Raw genomic sequence first — 22,157 nt, forward strand, 5'->3', positions numbered from 1 at the left:
TAAAATTGAATGGAAAAGGTTTATTATGTTGCATTTTTAATATTAAATTTCGACTTCTAGATGTAACAATTACACAGAATTTTACACTATGATTAGTAACAACGGAAAATTTCATAAAATAATCCTCTAGCTCCCAACTCTCTTATTAAGCATTATTTCATAATTATTTTTTTTTGGATTTCTTTTCTCATTCAATTCAGTTTTCATTCAAAAAAAAAAGAAAAGAAAAAAGTTCATTTCACTTTTAATGTAGTTTACATATATGTTCATATACGATAGGGGAGAATTTCTATCTCTATCTCTTTTGCCTTTTTTTTCCTCCTCTGCGGACAACTAGTTTTTAAAATCGCAATTTAAAATCACAATAATCATAAAATATTTTCCATTTTTTCCGTTATCAAAAAGTCCTCCTTCCCCGCAATGTACACACACTTTCTGCACGTTCTCTTTATTTCCACAATATTAGCAATTATCTCATATCTCATCACCATCTTATCCGGCGTCAGGGATTGCAGGTGAACTGCGAGGGAGCGAGGGCGATTCGCATCTGATCACACGACATAGTCATCGCTGTGGTTGGTATTGAGGGATGATGGTCGATTCCTCCTGGATCTCCTTGTCCTCTGCGGCTGCTGCTGCTGCACCGAGAAATTTGCATTTGGCAGAGCAGCCACGCCAATCCTGCCGCCCGCCGGAGCAGCTACTGGCTCCAGCTGTGGCCTCCTCAGCGCTGCCGAAGCAAAAATTGGTCCGTCACTGTCATCATCTTCACTCCTCAGCGATCCACTCAAATTGGCATTCAAAATGTTATTGCTGGAAGCTGATCGAACTGGAATCCCAATCCTCCGTTCACCCCTCTCCATCTGACTCTCACTAGCCACAGCATTGGGACCGGCAGCTGGTGCATCTGGCGGTAACTGGCCTCTCCGGAAGAATCTGCAACGCGCAAACAACAATAACAATTTACCCCCCAAACCTTAGGAAAATTCTTCAAAAATACCAAAAGATTAGGAAACTAAAAATTGAAAAAAAAAGACTGAAAATTTATTACAGTAGACTCTCTCTCAATCGGGAATATGGGGCAAAATGTCATCCGGTTTAGTGATAGAATTGAGCGTCAAAGCCTTTGTAAATTCCACAAAAAAACGCTTAATTATAAAGAATCACGATAAAATAGGAAGAACTACAGCGAATTTGAGCAAATTAAACGTGAAAATTGTCAACAAAATTTTTCGCCCGATTGAAAAAGAGCCGATTGAGCGAGAGTCTACGGTAAATATAATAGCTAACAAAAACAAATTCAAAAATAAACGTCTCCCAATATTTTTTAGCTAAAGGTGTCTACATATTGGGAGCAATTTTCGTCAAAAATTGCGTTTTTGACAGAAATTTGACGTTTCCGCCTACAACGCTGCAGGGAATTTCCTTCAAAAAAGTAATTTTTGACAAAAATTGCTCCCAATGTGTAGAGGCCATAAGATTCTTTACAACTTCAGAACTTCGAAAACCAGCGCTAGGGGCGCAACAATCGAAAACATCAATGCTAAATATATCGAAAACTTGACGACGGTTTTCATTGAAATTTCAGTATTTTGTAGTCGAGGCCAAGACCTTTCCAAAGATGGGTCACTGTCCTCATTTGGTGTACTCTAACCAGAGATATAAACGATAATAGCTAGACTAGATAATATCTCTAAATAAAGGCAACGCGAATAACCGTTCAATACTTAAAACAACAGCAAGATGTACAGTTGATCAGTATTTTGGCAAAAATTGTCTGTAAAAATCTTGGCCAGTTAAATTACAAAATATTGTAAGAAAAAAAAAACAAATTTAACCAAAATCGGTTGAAAAATTAACCCTCCAAATGGTTCAGTAATTCAAAATGGCGAATTTTCCGATCATAGGCATATTTGAATGAAAAGTTTGCCTGCTACTTCTAAAACATACAGTGCCGGACAAAATTGTACCAATGTTTCAAAATTCTCTATAAAGGATTTAATATCTCAAGATCTAATTTATATTTTGACTGAAACTTTTTTTCTTAGATAGTTTTATTATAAAGCTACGAATTGTGCCTTATTAGAATTTTTTAGGAGAAGGACTAATATTTTTGTAGAGCCTTTTAAAAAAAGCAAGCATTGGTACAATTTTGTCACTTGTACCTAAACGCTACTTTTTGTTCTAAACTTTTATTTTATGAACTATTTACGTAAAAAGTAATTTAATACAATGACTTCCGGATGTTTTTAATGCATTTTGCATGAACACTTCCGGAATTTTTTTACTAACAACCTAAGTAATGGTATATTTGATTAAAATACGCTCTTAATGAAAAAGTGTATCAATAAAGGATTTTTGTCCAACAAAATGGCTGCAAAACATGACGTAGGCCATATCACAGAGATCAGACTACGTGTCTAGACGTGATCCAGTGGTAAGATCATCAAATCCGGAATCAAGTCACTGTTTTTTACCATTTATTGCTCAAATTTGCTTTTCTGTCCTGTTCTAACCAAAATCGTTTTTTTATTGACCAAACTTATTTTTTTACAGACCAAAAAATTGTTTTTTTTTTACTTAATAAAACTATTTTACTTTTTTATTAAATAAAAATAATTTTGTTACTAACCAATTTGGCTATTTTCCTGACCGCCAAAGCTATTTTTTACATTAAAACTTTTTTAATACCCAAAATTTGTTTTACTGACCACGTTTCATATACTTTGCAATCATTGTTGATATAGTTCGAATATTTTATGAATATTTTAAATATTTTGGGAATATTTCAAAAATTTTGAAGATCTTAAAGATATGGTATTTTATAAATTGTTGAGTGTCTGGGAAAAAACTTCAACATTCAATTTTCTGCTTCAGTGAAGTGCCTCTGAAATGGAACCGAACTTCAAAGTAATATTTGAGTTCTCCAGAACAAATAATAAATGGAAAGTTTGTCAGAATCGTTTTGGTCTTTTTTCCAAGAAAACCCTAAATGCATTTTAGGTATGGCCTTAAATAAGATTAAATGCAAATGTTGGCCAAAAGTTCTTCAATGAGATCTCTTAAGTACCTAACCCTCAATGGAATTTTGCCTTTTATGGAAAATTCCCTCATTTGTGCATTGACGAGTTTCGCATAAAAAACAGGACAAAAGCGTCTCTATCAGTTTACGAGCATCTGCTTTAGACTAACAAAGTTCTTTTGAAGTCCAATTCAAGGGGAAAAGCATAAAATTGATAAGTTCATGCATATTGCTAAGTTTTTTTTCACTGAACATTTTTTAATGGATATTGGTCTCAAAGGATTTAAAGACATTTATAGCTCATCTCAAAAATTATCAAAAAAAACTTTATAAGACGATAAGACTAAGTTAATTATTGGTTAATAACCGGTCCGAACCAGTTTAGATTGCTTGATCGGTTGAAACGTTCTAAAATTTTAGATCAATTTGAATCGTTTGAAATTTCCAACGTTTCAACCGATTAACAAATCTAAACTGGTTCAGATCGGTTATTAACCGATAATTAACTTTTAGTCTTATAAAAGTTTTTTTTTATAATTCCTCGATAGCGAGCAATGGGTTTCGATCAAAATCTCGCAAACCATAATCCCAAAGGCCAAAATTCCGAAAGCCAAGATCCCGAACGCCAAAATACAGAAAGCCAAAATCTCGAATGGGCTAAAATCCCGAAAGCCAAACTTCCGAAAGCCAAAATCCCAAATGGGCCAAAATCCCGAAAGCCAAGATCCCGAACGCCAAAATCCCGAAAGCCAAGATTCCGAACGCCAAAATCCCGAACGCCAAAATCTCGAGCGCCAAAATTCCGAAAGCCAAGATCCCGAACGCCAAAATCCCGAAAACCAAGATCCCGAACGCCAAAATCCCTAAAGCCAAAATCCCGAAAGCCAAGATCCCTAAAGCCAAAATCCCGAAAGCCAAAAAAAAACATTCAGCATTTTGTCGTTCGGAATTTTGACTTTCGGGATTTTGTTTGGAGCAATTTGTTTGTTCACAATGAAAAGTTAAATGACAGAAAATACTAAATTAATTTTGCAGATTCGTCACCGATTAAGGCTAAGGTCCTATTAATAAATAGTACGGGTTCAAATTGTCCTGAATGTAAATTCAAGCAAGTAAATCCAGTTACCCTAATAGGCTAAAAAATATGCTCCACATTTTTTCTTAAACTTTTAATCCTTGAAAAATAGTTTACGGTTATTGTATATTCGGACTGGAAGCGAAAATATTCAGGAACACCTTTATGGACCTATTTAAAGTTGTATTCCTAATTTTATGATTTTTCTATAAAAAAAACATCAATTTCCTCGCTTTTTCACAAACTGTTGCATATTTCAAAAAAAATGTAAAATATTTCCATATAAAAAATAATTGAATTGAGAGGAAAATAATGTAAATTTTCAACTTCTTGTGACGTATTATATCGATAAAATTAATTTTCATGAATTTCATGTTGGTAGTAATGAGAGTAAATTTATTCCAAAAACTTTGTTGATTGCAGTTGACCTATGCAAAGTTCATATTAGTTCATTCAAATTGAATTTTAAACTAGATTAAGCGACTGATTAATGTGAATGAATGTGTATTGAGATATTAAAACCATTTGGAAGTAAACTATATTTCAGAGTTTAGTGAAAATTATTGGGGTCATTGAGATTAATAGCAAACATTTCTCTCTTTTGCTCTCTCTCTTCATATAATTCCAAATAAACACATTTTTCCCTTTTTTCCTCCCCAGACATCTTTTTTCTTTTATTTTTATAACACGCACCACCTCAACATGTCCTAATGTTTGGTCTAACTTAGGGATAAGCATCGTGAAAATTGAATTCGTGACATTGGGGCTTATCTCTCGCATGAATAAAATAAGCATTCCACAATCTAATCAAAAACAATTCCACATACAATCACGCGCATATTCTCGAAAGAAAGTAATACAAATAATAAAACGCATGGATCATCAGTCAAAGGTCAAATCATGGAAGCTTATTGAGAGGAGGATGGTTAAAGAAAAATGTGAATTACTATTCAATAAATGTGTCATGTTCGCGCATTATAAACAAACACAAATACGGACAATAAGCGAATTTAACATTGAGTTCATTTTCCGTTCTTATGAGGGAATTCTGGTGAAAAACAAATTTTCAGAGACCAAAAAGAAGTGGCAAAGTGTCCCAGCTTGGCAAAATGCCCTAAGTGACCCATAAGTGAACTTTTTCATATTTACCGGTTCACAGCCGATTTGAACCGATTCATAGATCATCTCAAAAATAAGCCAAAAATGGTTTAGAAGCAATGCAATAGAATTTTGGAAAAAAATGTTATCGGTTCATAACCGATTCATAACCGATTTGAACCGGTTTAAACTTTCCAGGGAATGCCAATGGTTTCCAACGAACCAAATCTTTTGAGAAATTATGCTTTCGAGTCACGTCAAAATTCGTCAAAGTTAATTTAGAAGTAATTTAAATTCCGGATAATAATTTGTTATCGGTTTATAACCGATTCAAACTTGTCAAGGTCATTCTAACGACGTCACATGTATCCAAATCAATTAAGAAGTATGTTCTCTAGTCCCCTCTGAATTTGTCAGAAATGGTTTTAGATGTAATTCAATTAAATTTAAGATTATTACCGGTTCAAACCTATCAAGGATTTCAATGCCATTCCAACTAAGCAAATTTCATCCAAACCGATTAAGAAATATCCTTTCTGGTCATCTCAAAATTCGGCAAAATAGTTTAGAAGTAACACAATTGAATTTTGAATAAAAATTTGTTATCGGTTTATATCCGATTCAAACTTGTCAGGGACACTTGAACGACGTCAAATGTACCTAAATCGATTAAGAAGTACGTTCTCTAGTCCCCGCTGAATTTGTCACAAATGTTTTAGAAGTAATGAAATTAAATTTCAGATAAAAGTAAATTAAGAATTCTTTACCGATTCGAACCGGTTCAAATTTGTCAGGGATTTCAATACCATTCCAACTACGCAAAATTCATCCAAATCGATTAAGAAATATCCTTTCTGGTCACCAGAAAATTCGGCAAAATAGTTTAGAAGTAGCACAATTGACTTTTAAATAAAAATTTGTTATCGGTTTATAACCGATTCAAACTTGTCAGGGTCATTCTAACGACGTCAAATGTACCCAAATCTATTAAGAAGTACGTTCACTAGCCCCCGCTGAATTTGTTACAAATGGTTTAGACGCAATTCAATTAAATTTCAGATAAAAGTAAATTAAGCATTCTTTACCGATTCGAACCGGTTCAAACTTATCAGGGATTTTTATGCCATTCCAACTACGCAAAATTTATCCAAACCGATTAAGAAATATCCTTTCTTTTCTTTAGAAGTAACACAATTGAATTTTGGATAAAAAAAAAATGTTATCGGTTTATAACCGATTCAATCTTGTCAGGGTCATTCTAACGACGTAAAATGTATCAAAAACGATTAAGAAGTGCTCTCTATAGCCCCCACTGAATTTGTCACAAATGGTTTAGAAGTAATTCAATTAAATTTCAGATAAAAGTAAATTAAACATTCTTTACCGATTCGAATCGGTTCAAACTTGTCAGGGATTTCAATGCCATTCCAACTACGCAAAATTTGTCCAAACCGATTAAAAAATATCCTTTCTAGTCACCTCAAAATTCGGCAAAATAGTTTAGAAGTAACACAATTGAATTTTGGATAATTTGTTATCGGTTCACTACCGATTTGAACCGATTCCAACTTATCAGGGACTATGTCATTCAAATGAAGCTAAACTTATCCAAATATGTTAGGAACTACGCTCTACTAATACAATTCTTATGTATAAAAAAGAACATGACAAATACCCTGTAAAATTTTCATAGTAAGCCGAGACACAAACCATAAAGACTGAATATTTTTCTCCATGACTAATATTGTTTTGCATCTGAAACCAAGAGTTTTTTTTTACTGTTAAAATCCGTAAAAACATAAAAATGCAGCAGTGCTTCTTGTGACTTTTGTGCAACTATTTGGAATGTGTCTCGGCTAACTAAAGGATCAATGTCAAAACTGAAAAAAATGAGATATTTTTGAGGTACTTTCACTAACCTGAGTAGAAAACCCAGGTAAGGTGGTCCAGCTGTTTCATTGAAGGCCACCTGCGGAGGGAGATTCGGGACACGATCGAAGGGATTCACCCTCGGTGGAACTCCCTCGTTGGCGCGTGGCTCTGCTGGACCTCTTCCCCGGCTACCAGCAGAGCCAAAAGTCCCGTGTGATGCATTTCCCACGGGATTGAGTAGTGGCGTAGTGTCATCTACATCCGACGAGGACATGCTGTCCGACGACGATCGTTGTCTCCTGGGGCGCCTCCGCTCACCCCTCCCGAAAACCTTCCGCTTGCAGATGGGACACACGCGACGATTCTTCGTCAGCCACGGATCAATGCACTTGGTGTGATAGGCATGACTACATGGCAGTACCCGTAGCCGTTCTCCCTCGACGTAGTCATCGAGGCAGATGGCACAGGTTTCGTAGTTGTCGTGCTTGGTGAATTTAATTGTGGGAATTTTGCGGAGGACACTGCTAGGCAATCGACGGCGTCGCAGGCGGCGCTGCTCGCGGATGCACTTCACCACCATGAATCCAATCATGATGACAAAGCACAAACCCACCACAATGGAAAATGGAAGGATGAGGTGGGTGTTGATATTGAAGGGCAGATCATCATTGAGCACCAGCACATAGCCATCCTGAATGGAATTTTTTTACGCTTTTAAAAAATAATTCCGAATTTCTAAGGTTACCTAACCCTACTTCTAGATAACCTAACCTCAATTTTAAATAACTTGTTTTCGAAAGTGAGGTTACGTTGGTCATAACCTCAAAAAGCGGAGCATATTTTGATGGGAAACAATCTTCAATATCGCATTCTTTTGATAGAGTTTTTTACCTTTGCAAAAATTGAACTTTTATCAAAAATATTTAAAATATTTAAAATCTAACCTAAAAATTTTTCAAATCATTTTGCTAAATTTTCCTAAATAGAAGTTTTGATAAAAAAGTTTCCATTGGCTTCTTCTAGAATAAATCTTAAGCCTCGTTGTAATTTTTTTTGCTTCACAAAAAATTGTAATTCTAACCTAAAAAAATTTGCTCTAACTTAAAAAAAACTACGCAAAAATGTTGTATTTTGTGTATTATTGTGAGTAAATTCAGGGTAATCCATCACAGAAATTAATCCTGAAGTCTGCAAGGAGCATGAAGCATTAGTCTTCAGACCTTGCTATGTTTCTGTTTTAAGGTTAGGATTGACAAATGTGCACTAAAAAAGCATAAAAATATGTCAAATTGAGTCATTTACCCTCGTAAAATACCTTCAACGCGCATTTCACAAAGGTTTCATGAGTTTTGCAAACAATTATTGGATAACCTCAAAGGTTTTCTTACCATAACCTCAAATTTCCATATAACCTAATTTCCAAATAAGATTACACTTTTGCCTTTTAAATGCTTTATCTCGCTTGAAGTCCAAAAAATTATTAAGTTTCACATAAAAAAATACAACATTTTTAAAATTAAAAATTAATAAAATTCTTCAGTACAAAATATTTATAATATAATAATAATAATATTTATAATAATAATAATAATAATGCTGGCACGACATTCCATGAAGGAACAAGGCCTTCCCGCAAGGGGATTTCTAGATCTAGACACATATTGTTATTTTTTCTTATACGGGATAAGATTGTCAGTCCCATGCCCATTCCTTACATAACCTCAAAATTGAGGTTATGTGAGGAAAAATTGTTTCCTTTTATTATTTAATCCGTACGAAATATCAGAAATCTTCTCTTTTAAAAAGTGAAACTCCATTGTTTGATTTCAATAAAAGGTTAAAATTTTGTTAGGTTAGAATTTGATATTTTTTAAAATAGGGCTCTCAAAACAAATGAAAATAATCTTAATTCCATTTTAAATTGATTTATTTTTTTCAGATGGAAATCTTTGTGTAATAATTATTCAATTTTCCATCAAGTAAAAGTTTTTAGGGTTAGGATTAGCACATTTTTTATAAGATTGCAGTATGTAAGGTTATGTTGAACATAACCTTAAAAATCGAACTACGAATGGACCAAACTTTAAAATTATCCGAAATATCCGAAAATGGAAAAATTTTGTTCATTTTTACAACAAAATAGAAAATTTTCAACTTTAATTGAGGTTAACATTACATTTTCAAGTTTTTTTTTAATATAAAAACAATCGATTCCAGTTTTTAAGTTTTTAGGGTTAGAGGATCAGCGTATTTTTTTAAGGTAAGGTTATGTTGAACATAACCTTAAAAATCGAACTACGAATGGACCAAACTTTAAAATTATCCGAAATATTCGAAAATGGTAAAATTTTGTTCATTTTTACAACAAAATAGAAAATTTTTTAACTTTAATTGAGGTTAACATTACTTTTTTAAGTTGTTTTTTTTTTAAATTTAAAAACAACAAATTCTAATCTTGCAATCATTATGTCTTACTAAGAAATTCGCAGAATGAAGCCTTATGAATATTTTCTAACCAAAAAAATCCGAAATCTAACCTCAAATTTTACAAAAAACACTTTCTTGTTCCAAAAACACTGAAAAAAATAGTTTTTTTTGCTTACCTGATAGAGATAGTTGTACAGGATGATCTTTCCCGTATTTTCGCCCACAAACATTGCCGGAATGAATATTTCATCCGGATCCTTAACTGACATCTGCTCCAGCTCATCACTGCCAACATTGTAGACAATCACAGCATCAAAGTTGGCCTTCTGAGCATTCTTGATCTTATCCTCGAAGCTGCAGTTGTACCTGGCCACCAGAACCACGTACTTGGTTGGATGGGAGTCATTGAGCACCGCCGGTGGCGGATCGAGTGCCGTGCAGGCATTAGCCGGAGTGGCATTGATGGCCACTGCCTTAAGTCCCGGCGATGAGAAGGAGGGCCCAAAATGCGCAGGCATATCGTGAAATTGAGCCACAATCTGATTGGCATACTGCGGATACACGAGAATATCCCCCGCAATCTCGTGCACCAGCACTGTCAGTGACATGAGGTAGACAATCTCCATCTTCAGCATTGTCCCCCACAAAAGCTTTTGTCTCTTTAATCTCTGGCGATATTAACCTCAAGGATTCCGAGGTGAATGTCTCGCTCACTCTCTCCCCTTAATTATAGCACAGCTCCAGCAAATTCGCTGATTCAGTCATAGCAGCCTGTGACTTTTTCCACACTCAAACTGGGTGTGAAGATTCAGGGGAGAAGTCTCTCGGGGGCTCCTACAGAAATTCATGAGATTTTTCGGGTAAACAAAAGATAATCGTTGGGAAACTTTATCGCTCCCAAGAACTGCAGCATATCTCAAAGAAAATAAACTATACACAGGGTGGATCGTTCCAAGGATTTTGTCAAAACAAATTAAAATCAAGTTAATTCAAAGATAAAGATATTTTCACGATAAGCATGTTATTTGAACTTACGAGAGGTTATGTTGAAAAGTTAGGTTATGTTTAGAGATAACCTCAAAATAAAGTTACTTGTTTTTTTTTAATTATGTACTTAAAAACTGAATCCTGAACGAATCAATAAATTTTTGTATAAAAAAATAACATGAAACTTTAGACAGATTAAAAAGGCCACTGAATTCATCAAAGACCAAGAACAAGTTAAAAATGAAGAAAAAATAGATTTTCAGAAGTCCTTATTTCTTTAAAAATTTATTCAAGTATTTCTGAATATGCCGAAAATATAAGAATTTTAATTGAATATTGATTTAAACTTCAAATTTCAAATAAATTTTAATTTTGCTTTCAATTGTTTATAGAGGGCGTGGTCTAATTTTCGGAAGAGTAAGACACCTGACACTGTAATTTATATAACATTGTATCCCATTTCCACTAATTTAGCGACTAAAACGTAACTAATTAGAATAATCTTTTCATCAATAAAGAAGTTTTGTAAAATGTCTAAATAAATTAGGAAACCAAAGTTAGAGTAGCTTAAGTTAAAAACAAAATCAGTTGAAACTTGCAACCCCTATAGGTAAAATAATTTCCTTTCAATCTCAGATTTTACGGGGGGATAAACAGTATCTGAGGTAAATTCTAAATAAAAATAAATTTAAGCCACGCCCACTCCAAGAGTTGTTCTTAAATAGAAGCAATTTTCTTTAATTCCTTTTGCCTAATAAGAGGATAATAAGGTATATCATGACAAGGCTCTCCTATAAAATTATATGTTAACGGTTGTTAAACGTGTCCTAAGAATAAAACCATACCACAATTTACTTCACTTTAAAATATTTTTAATGTCTCTTGAAGTCTTACTCTGCACTGTCATTTTGTTTTGCACTGTCAAACAGGTAAAATAACTTCTCTAAATGTCAGATTCTGCAGTGAAATATAATAAACTCCTATTAATGGTAAGCATGAATGAAAACAAAATTAGGCCACGCCCACTTAAATTATTAGGATTGATTAGGATGACGAAGTATATCTAGAAAATTAACTTAGCTATATCAGATAAACTCCCAAACAATGAACTGCAGGAGACTTCAACCTGACAAAAAACGACTACCGCCCGGAATTGAAGTGCTCCTCTTTCTCGAAAATCCCAGTTTTTTAAGGATTGCCCACAAGAGAAATTCATTTCAGAGAATTCAACCCAATAATGTGGCCAGAGAATCTATGAGGAGCCCAGCAAATCTACGAGGAACCCATACATTTTTCAGGGATCTCACGAGGAACTCGCACGGCACCCGGAGAACCTATATATTTTACAAAGTGAGTTGAAGTGCACATGCCAATTGGTTAAAACCAGTGGCAAAGAGAGTCAGAACCGTTACCCTTATAGCTCAGTGGCTAGTGCATTATACCTAGACAGCGAAGGGTCCCAGTTCGAGCCTGGGTGAATTCAGGTTTTTTTTTACTCTTAATTAGGTATCACTATCGAACTCTTAGGATTACAAATCAAGTGAACTACTGTTCAAAACACACCTACATAATATTTTACACGTTACCCGGGGAATTCGGTGATCCTATACATTTTTCGAAGGATCCAGGAACCCATATATTACTCCCGGGATCCGTGAAAACGTGCCACAATAACTGCTTATGAGTTACCTTTTTGATTTAATTGTCTCGGTGACCACCTAAAGTTCTTGATTTTCATCTGCTATTCCAGAAAAAGTTTCTTATATTTTTTTCGTTTCTACCAAAAAATGTATAGCAATATGTATTGAGTTACATACATCAGCAAATATTTTCACGAGAGAAGAGTCTTGGAGAGTGTGCATGCCCTCTGGCGCGACCTCTATCTATATATTCAAATTATTATCACATTTTTAACAAAAGAACAACGAAGATTGAAAGGAAAACATTAATTGGTAAAAAAAACTAATATTCGAAGAAGTAAAAAACACGAGTGATTCACAGATTTGGTAGACGCGTTCTCTTCAGTCTAGAAGACCCGTAGGTAACCAAAAAGTCCTTTGCTAGTGTATTAGGGTGCTGCTGCAGCCTGATCGTATAGTTCCGTCTTCGTTCCCAAATAAAGTCGCTCACTTCAGGTGCCCCCAAGTCATTTCTAATGATTTCGTTTAGTACAAACCAAGGTGCATCAACAATTTGTCTTAATACTTTGTTTTAAAATCGTTGAATGATGTTGATGTTGGATTTGGAGGCACAACCCCACAGTTCTACACCGTAAGACCAAATGGGTTTAAGCATACTGTTATACAGTAATAACTTATTGTTCACGGGAAGTTTCTTATAAATGAAAGACAAAACGGAAAGTTAATGTTTTCACGACCTGTATTAAACCACGCCCACTTGTGTTTATTGTTCTCACTCGACAATTTTATACATTAACGATATTTAAAAAAAAAAGTTAGATAGGGGCGTGGCCTATTTTTTGATAACGATACTGTTCAAGAATATACCTAGGACGCCTAAGATATTAAATAACTAGAGAGGGTTTTTCTTGAGCGCTATCGCAGCAAATTTTTAATAATCTCTGGGACTTCGTCAATCGACAATAATGTCGGCTCTTAGGCGGTGAGATCTGACTCAACTCTCGCAAATTGTGAGTTAGAGTCTTATCTGGTCCAAACAACTGAATGTCCGGAAAGAGACATTTCCACGTGTGAAAAAACGTAATAAAGTTCAAGGACTGTATTCAAAAACTCCGCGAGTACGGAAAAATCACATTGCGAGGAAGGCTGGGCGGAGTTTGGTAAACTTTTCAAGGAGGCGTGGCCTAAAATTAATTTTCCATACACTTTATTGGGAAGTCTGATAGCACTTTCCCGTGAAAAGTAATTCTGTTCTGTACTTCATTCTGTCCTGACTCAGGAAGTTAAGTATAAACTTCCTGCAAAAGCTGCAAGATATGGGAATTTTTAAAGAAATTATTATGCATTTCAGTTCAATGGCCTTTTAATTCATTGAATATGCTTCATTTATTTACTTGTCTTTGCTCATTAAGAACTTCAATAAAGAAGATCATAAAATTATACAATTCTGAAGATACCAAAAATGATTTCAGGCTCTTGCTATCGACCAGGAAAAGCCAATCAAGACGAGATTCAGGAAGAATAATAAAGTTTTGAGTCATCTCTGCAAAATTGTTTTGTTTTTGCCACCGGAACCGACTCACCCTGTTCAAATCTCCCTCCCTCTGCAACACTTATCACACAAAATCACCCAAAACTCTATTTGACTGCATTGGCAGCATTTTTATCACTCCCCAAGTACACTTTCGGCCCAATGTTTTCCCTCTTTCAAACCCAGAAACTCAAGGCACGAAAATCCAGACCGATTCACACAAACTTCCTGGGTACTTTGTTCGCACTTCAATTTATTTTTCTGTTTTGGAGGGGCAAAGGAGGTGGACAGAAAAATCACAAATGCAGCATTTCTGCACAAATTCCACAATTGTATCCCATGTGAGTCATTCCAGTGCAAAGCTCTACCTGCCCTGACCGAAGTGATAGCAACTTGAGAGGGAGTTTTTCACTTTTCATTGGGCAAAATCGCAATAATTCCATTTTCAAGGCAAAATGGAAAATGTGTTTTGACAGCAAAAACATCGATGAAATTTTTTTTTTCAATTGGAAAATCGCAAACTTACTTCGTTTAACAGTTCATGGTATGTTTACTACGGCAAGCCTTGATCCTTCTACACTAGATTAAGATAATAAATGTAATTATTTGTGATACTTTTTCGCACAGATCTCCTTCACGCAGTTATTTTTATTTTCACCCAAAAAAAACACTACACACAAAGCCAATAGGCCTTTATGCCAGCGCCCTCTGACAATGACAGCTCCACAGGGCTACCAACTTTCCCCTTCCGGGGCTTGCTGTTTTCCATCGGACAACCCGCGAACTTTCTTTTTCGGTGTCCCTCGAAGAGTTTGCTGCTCGCGAAGAGTTTTAGAGCCGTCTTTTTAGGGGAACAATGGTGATTATTTTTATCCTTTTGCCCCCAAAGTGTACCCCAAGTGCCCAAAATCCCCGTGCAATTGCAGGATTGTGAAATTCAAACGTGTTTACAGTGGAATTTGCAGAAAAACTTCCTGCCAGCATTGCACGTGGATCTTGCGCCATTTTGTTCCCAGTTTTCAGTGAATTTTTCCAGCGGTTTTTCAATCATTTCCTCTGAATTTTCCATTGCAGGGTTTCGTGAAAGTGGTGAAGAATAAGCAGTACTTCAAGAGGTACCAAGTGAAATTCAAGAGGCGTCGCGAGGGACGCACCGATTACTATGCCCGGAAACGCTTGACGTTCCAGACTAAAAATAGATACAATACCCCAAAGTATCGCCTGATTGTGCGTCTGAGCAACAAGGATATCACCTGCCAGATCGCCTACTCGCGCATCGAAGGGGACAAGATTGTGTGTGCTGCATACTCACATGAATTGCCCAAGTACGGAGTGAAGGTAAGTGATTGAGGTTAGGGCTCCACGTCACGTTACATTCCCGGACTCCCGGATCAGCTGGGACTGCTGAAAATTTAGTGATTGAAAAGAATTTGGGGCTTTGCTGCTGTTTTAATGTTCAATTTAGATTCTCATAAACTTAAGGGATATACGGGCTTCAGACCTAATGCGGTCTTCAGACTAGAGGTTTAGTCCAGTTCCCGAGGGTCTCAAAACCTTAAACAGCAACAGATTTTATTGATTTTTCAAAATGTAATAGGTCATTTGCCCTTAATAATGCAGTCCTAAGTCAAAATTTTCCAAAAAAAATCTTGACTGATAAGGTATTAAAGAAGTTAAGCCTTAGGTCTGAAGCCCGTATAAGACTACAGTAGACTCTCTCAAATTCGGGCATATAGGACCGAAATGTCAGCCGAATTAGACAGAAATTCGGGCGACATGTGCATATAGATATTGAGTTTACACACTGATATATATCGTAAATTGCATGAAAATCCCTCAATAATGCAAAATCACATCAAAACTAAGACAAACCATGCCAAATTTGAGCATATTTGATTCATTTGATAATTATAATCCACCTTGAAAAATAACAACAAACTTTTTTCAAATGCAACCGCTGCCCGAATTAAAAAGTAGCCCGATCTTAAAAGAGCCGAATTTGCGAGAGTCTACTGTATTTGGCTTAACTCTTCTAATTCCTAATTAGGCACGAATTAAAAAAAAAATGTTTAGGATTAGATTATAAGGACAAATGATTCATTAGATTTTGAAAAATCAATAAAATTCCTTGTTTAGATTTTTGGGAGCTTCGGGAACTGGGCTAAACCTCCAGTCTGAAGCCCGGCAATAGAGATTGGGAGCAGCTTCAACTGGAATACGAAAATAAAATAAGATCAAGTGATTAAACTTTGATAGGGCATCAAAGGATTCTTTTCTGATTACTACTGGATAGGGTGGAATCACCACTTTTCGCCACTTATATTGAAATCGCAATTTTTTATTATTTGTTAAATAAATTAGCCGTAAAATTCTTTGCGTCTCTACTACTGTTACTTATAGAGTCGAAACACACTATTTTTTTGTTTTGAATTTAAATATTTGAGCATTTTTTAGAGGAATATTTTAAGCAAGTGCATCGAATCCAATATATCGTCGGTAATAATAATAATAATCTAATAATTTGATTTCTCAAATAAAAGTGAAGAAAAATCGTTTAAAAAGGTGATCATGAGGAAAAAGAAATGCTGAATGTATTCTTTGCATAATATTGCCCAAAATAATCGAGTTTGAACGTTTGCAAGTGGGTGGCGAGAAGTGGTTATTTTTACATTTTGTTAATAAAAATAAGTTTTTTTAGGTACTCCCGCGTTAAATTGTTGGACTTTTGTTTTGACTAATCTAGATCCAATATACCTAAGTAACTTTGTGTCCAATTTGAGTTATCTGATTTAAGGGGTCAAAAGCTTAAAAATATGGTTAATTTCACTTTTTCCTAAAAGTGGCGATAAGTGGTTACTCAACCCTATAAAGAAATATCTCTTTTCTTAGGTTTCTTATTAGAAAAGACGGGGTTTCCAAGCGACTTTAGAAGTAAACTTTATTGTTAATGATCAGGACAATCTTACCAAAAATCGAACATTAGGAAATGTGCTCGAGAGACTTACGACTTAAGCCGAGAGTCAGTTTAACGATTACATTTACAAAAGTTTCTGACTAATACGTCTCGGATTAAGTCGAAATATGACTTACTGGGACTCTCAGGGGAATTTAGTCAAATCATTATTTTGAATAAAATTTAGGTTAATTCGTCTCTCGACTTAAGTCGTAAGTGTGTCTAGAGAATAAGCTAAAAATTAGAAAACATAAATTTCGAAGGATTTTTCTTATAAAATAAACAATTTTAAACAGAAAAAAATACAGAACGCTTTTTAAAAAAGCTAGCTGAAATTTTGAAATAAAATCAAAAACAGTTTTGAAGGAGTTTGAGATGATTTTTTTTAAAGAGGGCTTTGAAGAGATTTTATTTTTAGAAAGATTTAAATGTTAGTGACAAAAATACTAATTTTTTATTAAATATTCATTTTTTTTTCTAAAAGCCTGAGAAATTAGTAGGGTAAGTGTGCCAAATTTCGGCATAGTTGCATATAAGCATCGGAGTCCTAAGTTTGAGATGCAATATTTTTAATTCATATTGATATTTTTTGTTACTACCTTTTCGGGAAGGTTGTGTGGAACCTTAAAAACTAGTTTATCATCTTTGTTTTCTTTAAATCACTTCCTAAAATATTGAAAAATTAATAAAAATATGGACATTGCTTTGGGTAGTATTCCGGCCACTTTGAGTGAAATTCCGGCCACCTTTTGTGACGCAACGGATAGAAAATTTTGAAAACGTCAAACGGAACGAGTTTAATACGTTTATATGACCCATAAGCCCTGAGATCTTCTGTGTAATTTGTCCTGAAGACCTGTAGAGTAGCATCTCAAATTTACGCGCAGATTCCCGTAGCAATTTGCACTTCCTGAACTCTTCCAAGGACTTTTTCTCATCATCTTTTTCATAGAAGCGATGGTTTTTTTCTCTGGACATTGTAGAATTCAGAAATTGAAAAAGAAAACATAAAATGAATAATAAATTAGGGAAAGCAAACGATGTTGCCGGAATAGGCAACACTACCTCATCGAAGAGACACACACAAAGTATATACTTTTTTACGCGAAATACAGGATCCATCTGGGAAATTTTACCCGAAATTTAAAGAATGATTTGCTATTAACTTAAACAGAAAGAATCTTTAATGAAAACTAATAAATTTTCATGGAAAACATCGAAGGAAAAACTTTTGCCCTTCACCACAAATCGTAAGACTGCTAGAAACACAATCGATCTGTCACATTTTTTATAAGACTCTTTCCACACTGAGTTTTTACAACGCAATTTAAATTCAAATTATACCTAAAATTTAACTGTCTTTGTGTTAATACATCCTAAAATGAATAAATATTTGAAAGCAAAATGAATTCATTGACTATTCGAAGATAACATACATAATTTTAATTGATCTATTTGCATGGCCGAAATTACACTCAAAGTGGCCGAAATTAAAAGCTAGCCGAAATTTGGCACACTTTCCCTAATCTGTAATTGTTAGTTATCATACTTATTGGCCCCGAGAGGTTTTTCCTTATTCGGGTCTAGAAATATCAAAAAAGTCACAATTTCTGCAAGGAAGCAGAAAATCGAAAATTCACGATTTTTGACCAAAAATATCTCAGCTCAGGAGTTAATTGGGATCCCGCAAAAAAATCCTAGATTTGGACATCCTTATAGTTTGTAATCATCCACAAGAATCGGAATTTTATCGATTCTAAATAGTATAAAAAAATTATTTTTTCCATGGGTACCCAGAGTCCCAAAGGAGACGAAAGAGTTAAGTGTTATAATAACACATGTTAAGATAACACATTTTATTGGGAATTGACCCCCAATTCTAAGACGTTTTTCCGAAAATCTCTTTTGAAAAAAAAATGGCTAAACCTGTGATTTGAAAACGTTTTATTGTGCAGTTTCCTATTGAAGAAATTGATATTAAATCTTACAGTTTTTTTATCTTATCAACGCTAAGTCGGCGATGGTCGCAAGTAGAATCAAAAACAGAAAAATCAATGTTAAATATTCATCAAGACTGGGTCCATGAATCCACTATTATATGAAATTTTCAGTAATCTGACCAAGTTTATATTTCTTGCCTATTCTTGATTTTTCTTGTAAGATCCTCGGTTCCCAAAATATTCGATTTCGTATAAATACTTTTACATTATCTGCTAAGATTTTTTAGTAGGGGAAAGTTCCCATGCTTGATACTGTAAAATGATTTCCAAGGTTTGTGATTATTTTCTGAGTATCACACAAACCGAAGCGATTCTTCCACTATGTTAAAAAAATGTCTCACTTATTAGGTTCATAATCCCACCTCAAATAGTTCCTGGAAATCCTTAGATTTTTCTCAAGAAGAAAATGGAAATTCAGTGGCGATTTTTATACAAGTTGGGTTCGGGGCCTTCCTATATAATAATTGATTCAACAATTCGTAGGCCCATTTTCACTGCAAAAAATTCACCGGATACAAAAAAATTGCACATCAATATTTAGACGGAACTCTAATCTATCTGCTTAAATGTTTTATAAGACTGGTTTTTAGTTTTGAAATCACTTTTATGTAATTTTTCTAAGCCATGTTTTTATGACATTAGGGCGCTAGCGAAAACCATTTTTTTCACTTTGAGTCCATGAAAATGTCACTCTGCCACCTTGAAATTCAGGCAACAGGGTTGAAGATTATGTCAATTGTCGGTAAAATTAGAGGATTACAATAGGTGTAATTATGAAAGAATTACATCTAAAGATAGAGTTGCCACATTAAAATTATCATTCATGGACCCTTCTTAAAATATAGGATGGACACAGGTAGAATTTATGAATTTGTCACCACCCACAAAAACAGTGTCCACCAAGTAAAAATATTTTTACATAAATATTAATACTGATGAACCCTCTATGTGCCTATGATAGTAGTTTTCCTGAACAGCGACATTAATTAAGAAATACTTATAAAATATCATGTATCAAAATTACAATTTTGAACCTATTTTTAATTTTTGTTTCCTGAAACTAGGGAAAAAGAGCTGGGATCCTAATTTTTTTTAGGAAATGTGAGACTTGGGACCAGCTATTAAAATATATTGCTATCAGTCATATTTATTGATTAACGTAGGAAAAAAATAGTTTATCAAGCTTGGATCGTATCAAGCATGGTCACTTTCCCCTAATCTTTTATCTGATTGGGAACAATTTAATGAGTTCCTTTCGAAAGGTTTAAATATTTACACTGAACACGTCATCATCTCAAATCCTGTGCTTCGTAACGGTGTTTATATCTATTTTTTCTTATCATTTCTTCTGGTCTTATCATCAGTTCAATATCTTTCATTTGTCCCACCATGCGTTATTGCGTTAAGTAACTCAAAATTACCATCGATTGACTAAAAAGTTCCACATTATAAATTTTGCAAAATAGAGGCGAAATATTGCAAAAAAAATAGTCAAAAGAGAAAGTATGGGGTTGTGAATAAGCGGAATGATTGCATGAGTCCTCTTTGGTGACCAGGTTGGACTTACCAATTACGCTGCTGCCTACTGCACTGGTCTGCTAGTGGCTAGGCGTATCCTGCAGAAGTTAGGCCTGGACAGCCTCTACAGTGGCTGCACCGAAGTCACGGGTGATGCCTACGATGTGGAGTCGCTGGACGATGGTCCAGGAGCATTCCGGTGCTTCCTGGACGTCGGTCTGAGTCGCACCACAACCGGGGCTCGTGTCTTTGGGGCCATGAAGGGAGCCGTGGACGGTGGACTCAACATCCCGCACAATGTCAAGCGATTCCCGGGCTACAGTGCCGAGAGCAAGACTCTCAATGCTGATGTCCACCGTGCTCACATCTTTGGGCAGCACGTGGCCAACTACATGAAGATGCTGGAGGAGGAAGACAACGAAGCCTTCAAGCGTCAATTCAGCAAGTACATCAGCCTCGGCATCCGGGCGGATGATGTAAGTATCAAAGTGAAAACGATTTTTTTCAGCCCAGGAAGTCCTTTAAAATTACAGCGAGATTGACAAAATCCAGGATCGCGCTGTGCCGCAAAAAGGACGAAATTGTCATTGGTCTTTTGTTCGGAGTTAATGCATCTGTTTTCACTGGCTTTAACTTCCTGTAAAGAGTCCAGACATTCCTTCCTTCGGGCAATAGATCAAGGATTAACCCCTTTTGTTTGATTTTTTTTTTTGCAGCTGGAAGAGACGTACAAGAAAGCCCACGCTGCGATTCGTTCTGATCCTTCGCACAAGAAGGCAGACAAGAAGCAACCGACGAAGAAACGATGGAACAAGGCCAAGTTGACGTTGGAGCAGCGCAAGAAGAATGTCTCAGACAAGAAGGCTGCCTTCCTGGCCAAACTCCAAGCCGAGACCGAAGCGTAAATCGGATTACTTCAGGGAGGACGGAAAGGATGTTCCTCAGAAGACATCTGATTGTATGCTTTGGGTTTACTCTCAATAAAACAATCTGCAAAATATTTCTTGAGTTTTTCTTTCTTTTTGCTTTTCTTCAAGATTTTATTTAGATTTGAGTACATGAAGGTAAGTGAATAATATTTCTAATCGTTTTTCTCGTTTCAAATCAATAATAAAAAAATCACTATTGATGCTTTTCATTAATAATCTTTTTCATACAAATTTTTGCGTATATAATTTAAATACGAAAAAATGAAATATGATTCACTTTTTAGAGGAAACGTGAAATTAATTACATTTCATAAAAGGATACTTCCTTCCCATTTGCATTTATTAAAACCACAAGTTCAATTAATTGCTGAATTATTAAATAAATTAATTAATCTTGAAAATCGAAAGGGTTGTAAACTTGATCTAAGGCTAACGTAATTTCACATGAAGCATATGCTTAATACGCTTCACTTATATTTAGTGACGTAAAATACAAAATTGAGAAGAAAATGTGAAATCCAAAATAATTGGTGAGATTTCTACTGCAATACAGTTAGTGCAAGGCGAAAAACACAATGAGGTGACTGTTGTTTATTCGTATTGTTTATGTCATATTTCTGGCTAATTTTAGTTAACTCTTTCGTCTCTTTTGGGACTGTAGTACCCAAAGAAGCATATGCATATACTATGAAAAACAATGTTTTTTAATTATTTAGAACTGATAAAAATCCTATTCTTGTGGATGATTACAATCTATAAGGATGTCCAAATGTAAGATATTTTTTGTAGGACCTCAATTAATTCCTGAGCTTAGATATTTTTGATTAAAAATTGTGAAATTGACTTGCAGCATATGCTGCGGTCCGGAAAGAGTTAAATTAAGTGCTAATCTTTATTGTTAACTCTTTCCGGACCGCAGCATAATGCTGCAAGCCAATTTCACAATTTTTAATCAAAAATATCTAAGCTCAGGAATTAATTGAGGTCCTACAAAAAATATCTTACATTTGGACATCCTTAGTACCATTGTATCTGAGGTGTTTTAGACATAATATACAAGAAAATTCCAGAAGATCTGCGAATTCCTGGAGGATTAGGAATTATC

General features: G+C 35.0%; 2 protein-coding genes across 3 annotated transcripts; one reads left to right on the forward strand and one right to left on the reverse strand.

The window, feature by feature from the left end:
• Positions 1–5: 5 nt before the first annotated feature.
• LOC129798680 (E3 ubiquitin-protein ligase Godzilla) lies at positions 6–14,431 on the reverse strand. Of its 2 annotated transcripts, none has more exons than XM_055841949.1 (4): positions 14,179–14,431; positions 9,671–10,328; positions 7,115–7,758; positions 6–936 (listed from the first exon to the last, which is right to left on the reverse strand). In XM_055841949.1, exons 2-4 carry the CDS (start codon positions 10,127–10,129, stop codon positions 552–554), a joined length of 1,488 nt encoding a protein of 495 aa, XP_055697924.1. In that variant the 5' UTR covers positions 10,130–10,328; positions 14,179–14,431; the 3' UTR covers positions 6–551. The 2 variants fall into 2 exon arrangements, with proteins under 2 accessions (XP_055697924.1, XP_055697923.1); XM_055841948.1 differs by lacking the exon at positions 14,179–14,431 and adding an exon at positions 13,705–14,133.
• LOC129798681 (60S ribosomal protein L5) lies at positions 14,398–21,123 on the forward strand. Its single transcript, XM_055841950.1, has 4 exons — positions 14,398–14,511; positions 14,727–14,990; positions 20,162–20,599; positions 20,840–21,123. The coding sequence occupies exons 1-4, from the start codon at positions 14,509–14,511 to the stop codon at positions 21,026–21,028; spliced, it is 894 nt and encodes a 297-aa protein (XP_055697925.1). The 5' UTR covers positions 14,398–14,508; the 3' UTR covers positions 21,029–21,123.
• The last annotated feature ends 1,034 nt before the right edge of the window (positions 21,124–22,157 follow it).

The sequence above is a fragment of the Phlebotomus papatasi genome, chromosome 1 (genome assembly GCF_024763615.1).
Source record: "Phlebotomus papatasi isolate M1 chromosome 1, Ppap_2.1, whole genome shotgun sequence".
In the NCBI taxonomy this organism is placed as follows: domain Eukaryota; kingdom Metazoa; phylum Arthropoda; class Insecta; order Diptera; family Psychodidae; genus Phlebotomus; species Phlebotomus papatasi.

What these genes read in the sequence shown, in the direction of transcription:
- LOC129798680 (XM_055841949.1), bottom strand. Translation starts at nt 10,129, where the DNA reads ATGCTGAAGATGGAGATTGTCTACCTCATGTCACTGACAGTGCTGGTG. An exon ending in TGTACAACTATCTCTATCAG is followed by an intron (nt 7,759 to 9,670) that starts GTAAGCAAAAAA and finishes AATTCCATTCAG; the next exon opens with GATGGCTATGTGCTGGTGCT. An exon ending in TACCTGGGTTTTCTACTCAG is followed by an intron (nt 937 to 7,114) that starts GTTAGTGAAAGT and finishes TGCGCGTTGCAG; the next exon opens with ATTCTTCCGGAGAGGCCAGT.
- LOC129798681 (XM_055841950.1), top strand. An exon ending in TGCCCAAGTACGGAGTGAAG is followed by an intron (nt 14,991 to 20,161) that starts GTAAGTGATTGA and finishes TTTGGTGACCAG; the next exon opens with GTTGGACTTACCAATTACGC. An exon ending in TCGGCATCCGGGCGGATGAT is followed by an intron (nt 20,600 to 20,839) that starts GTAAGTATCAAA and finishes TTTTTTTTGCAG; the next exon opens with CTGGAAGAGACGTACAAGAA.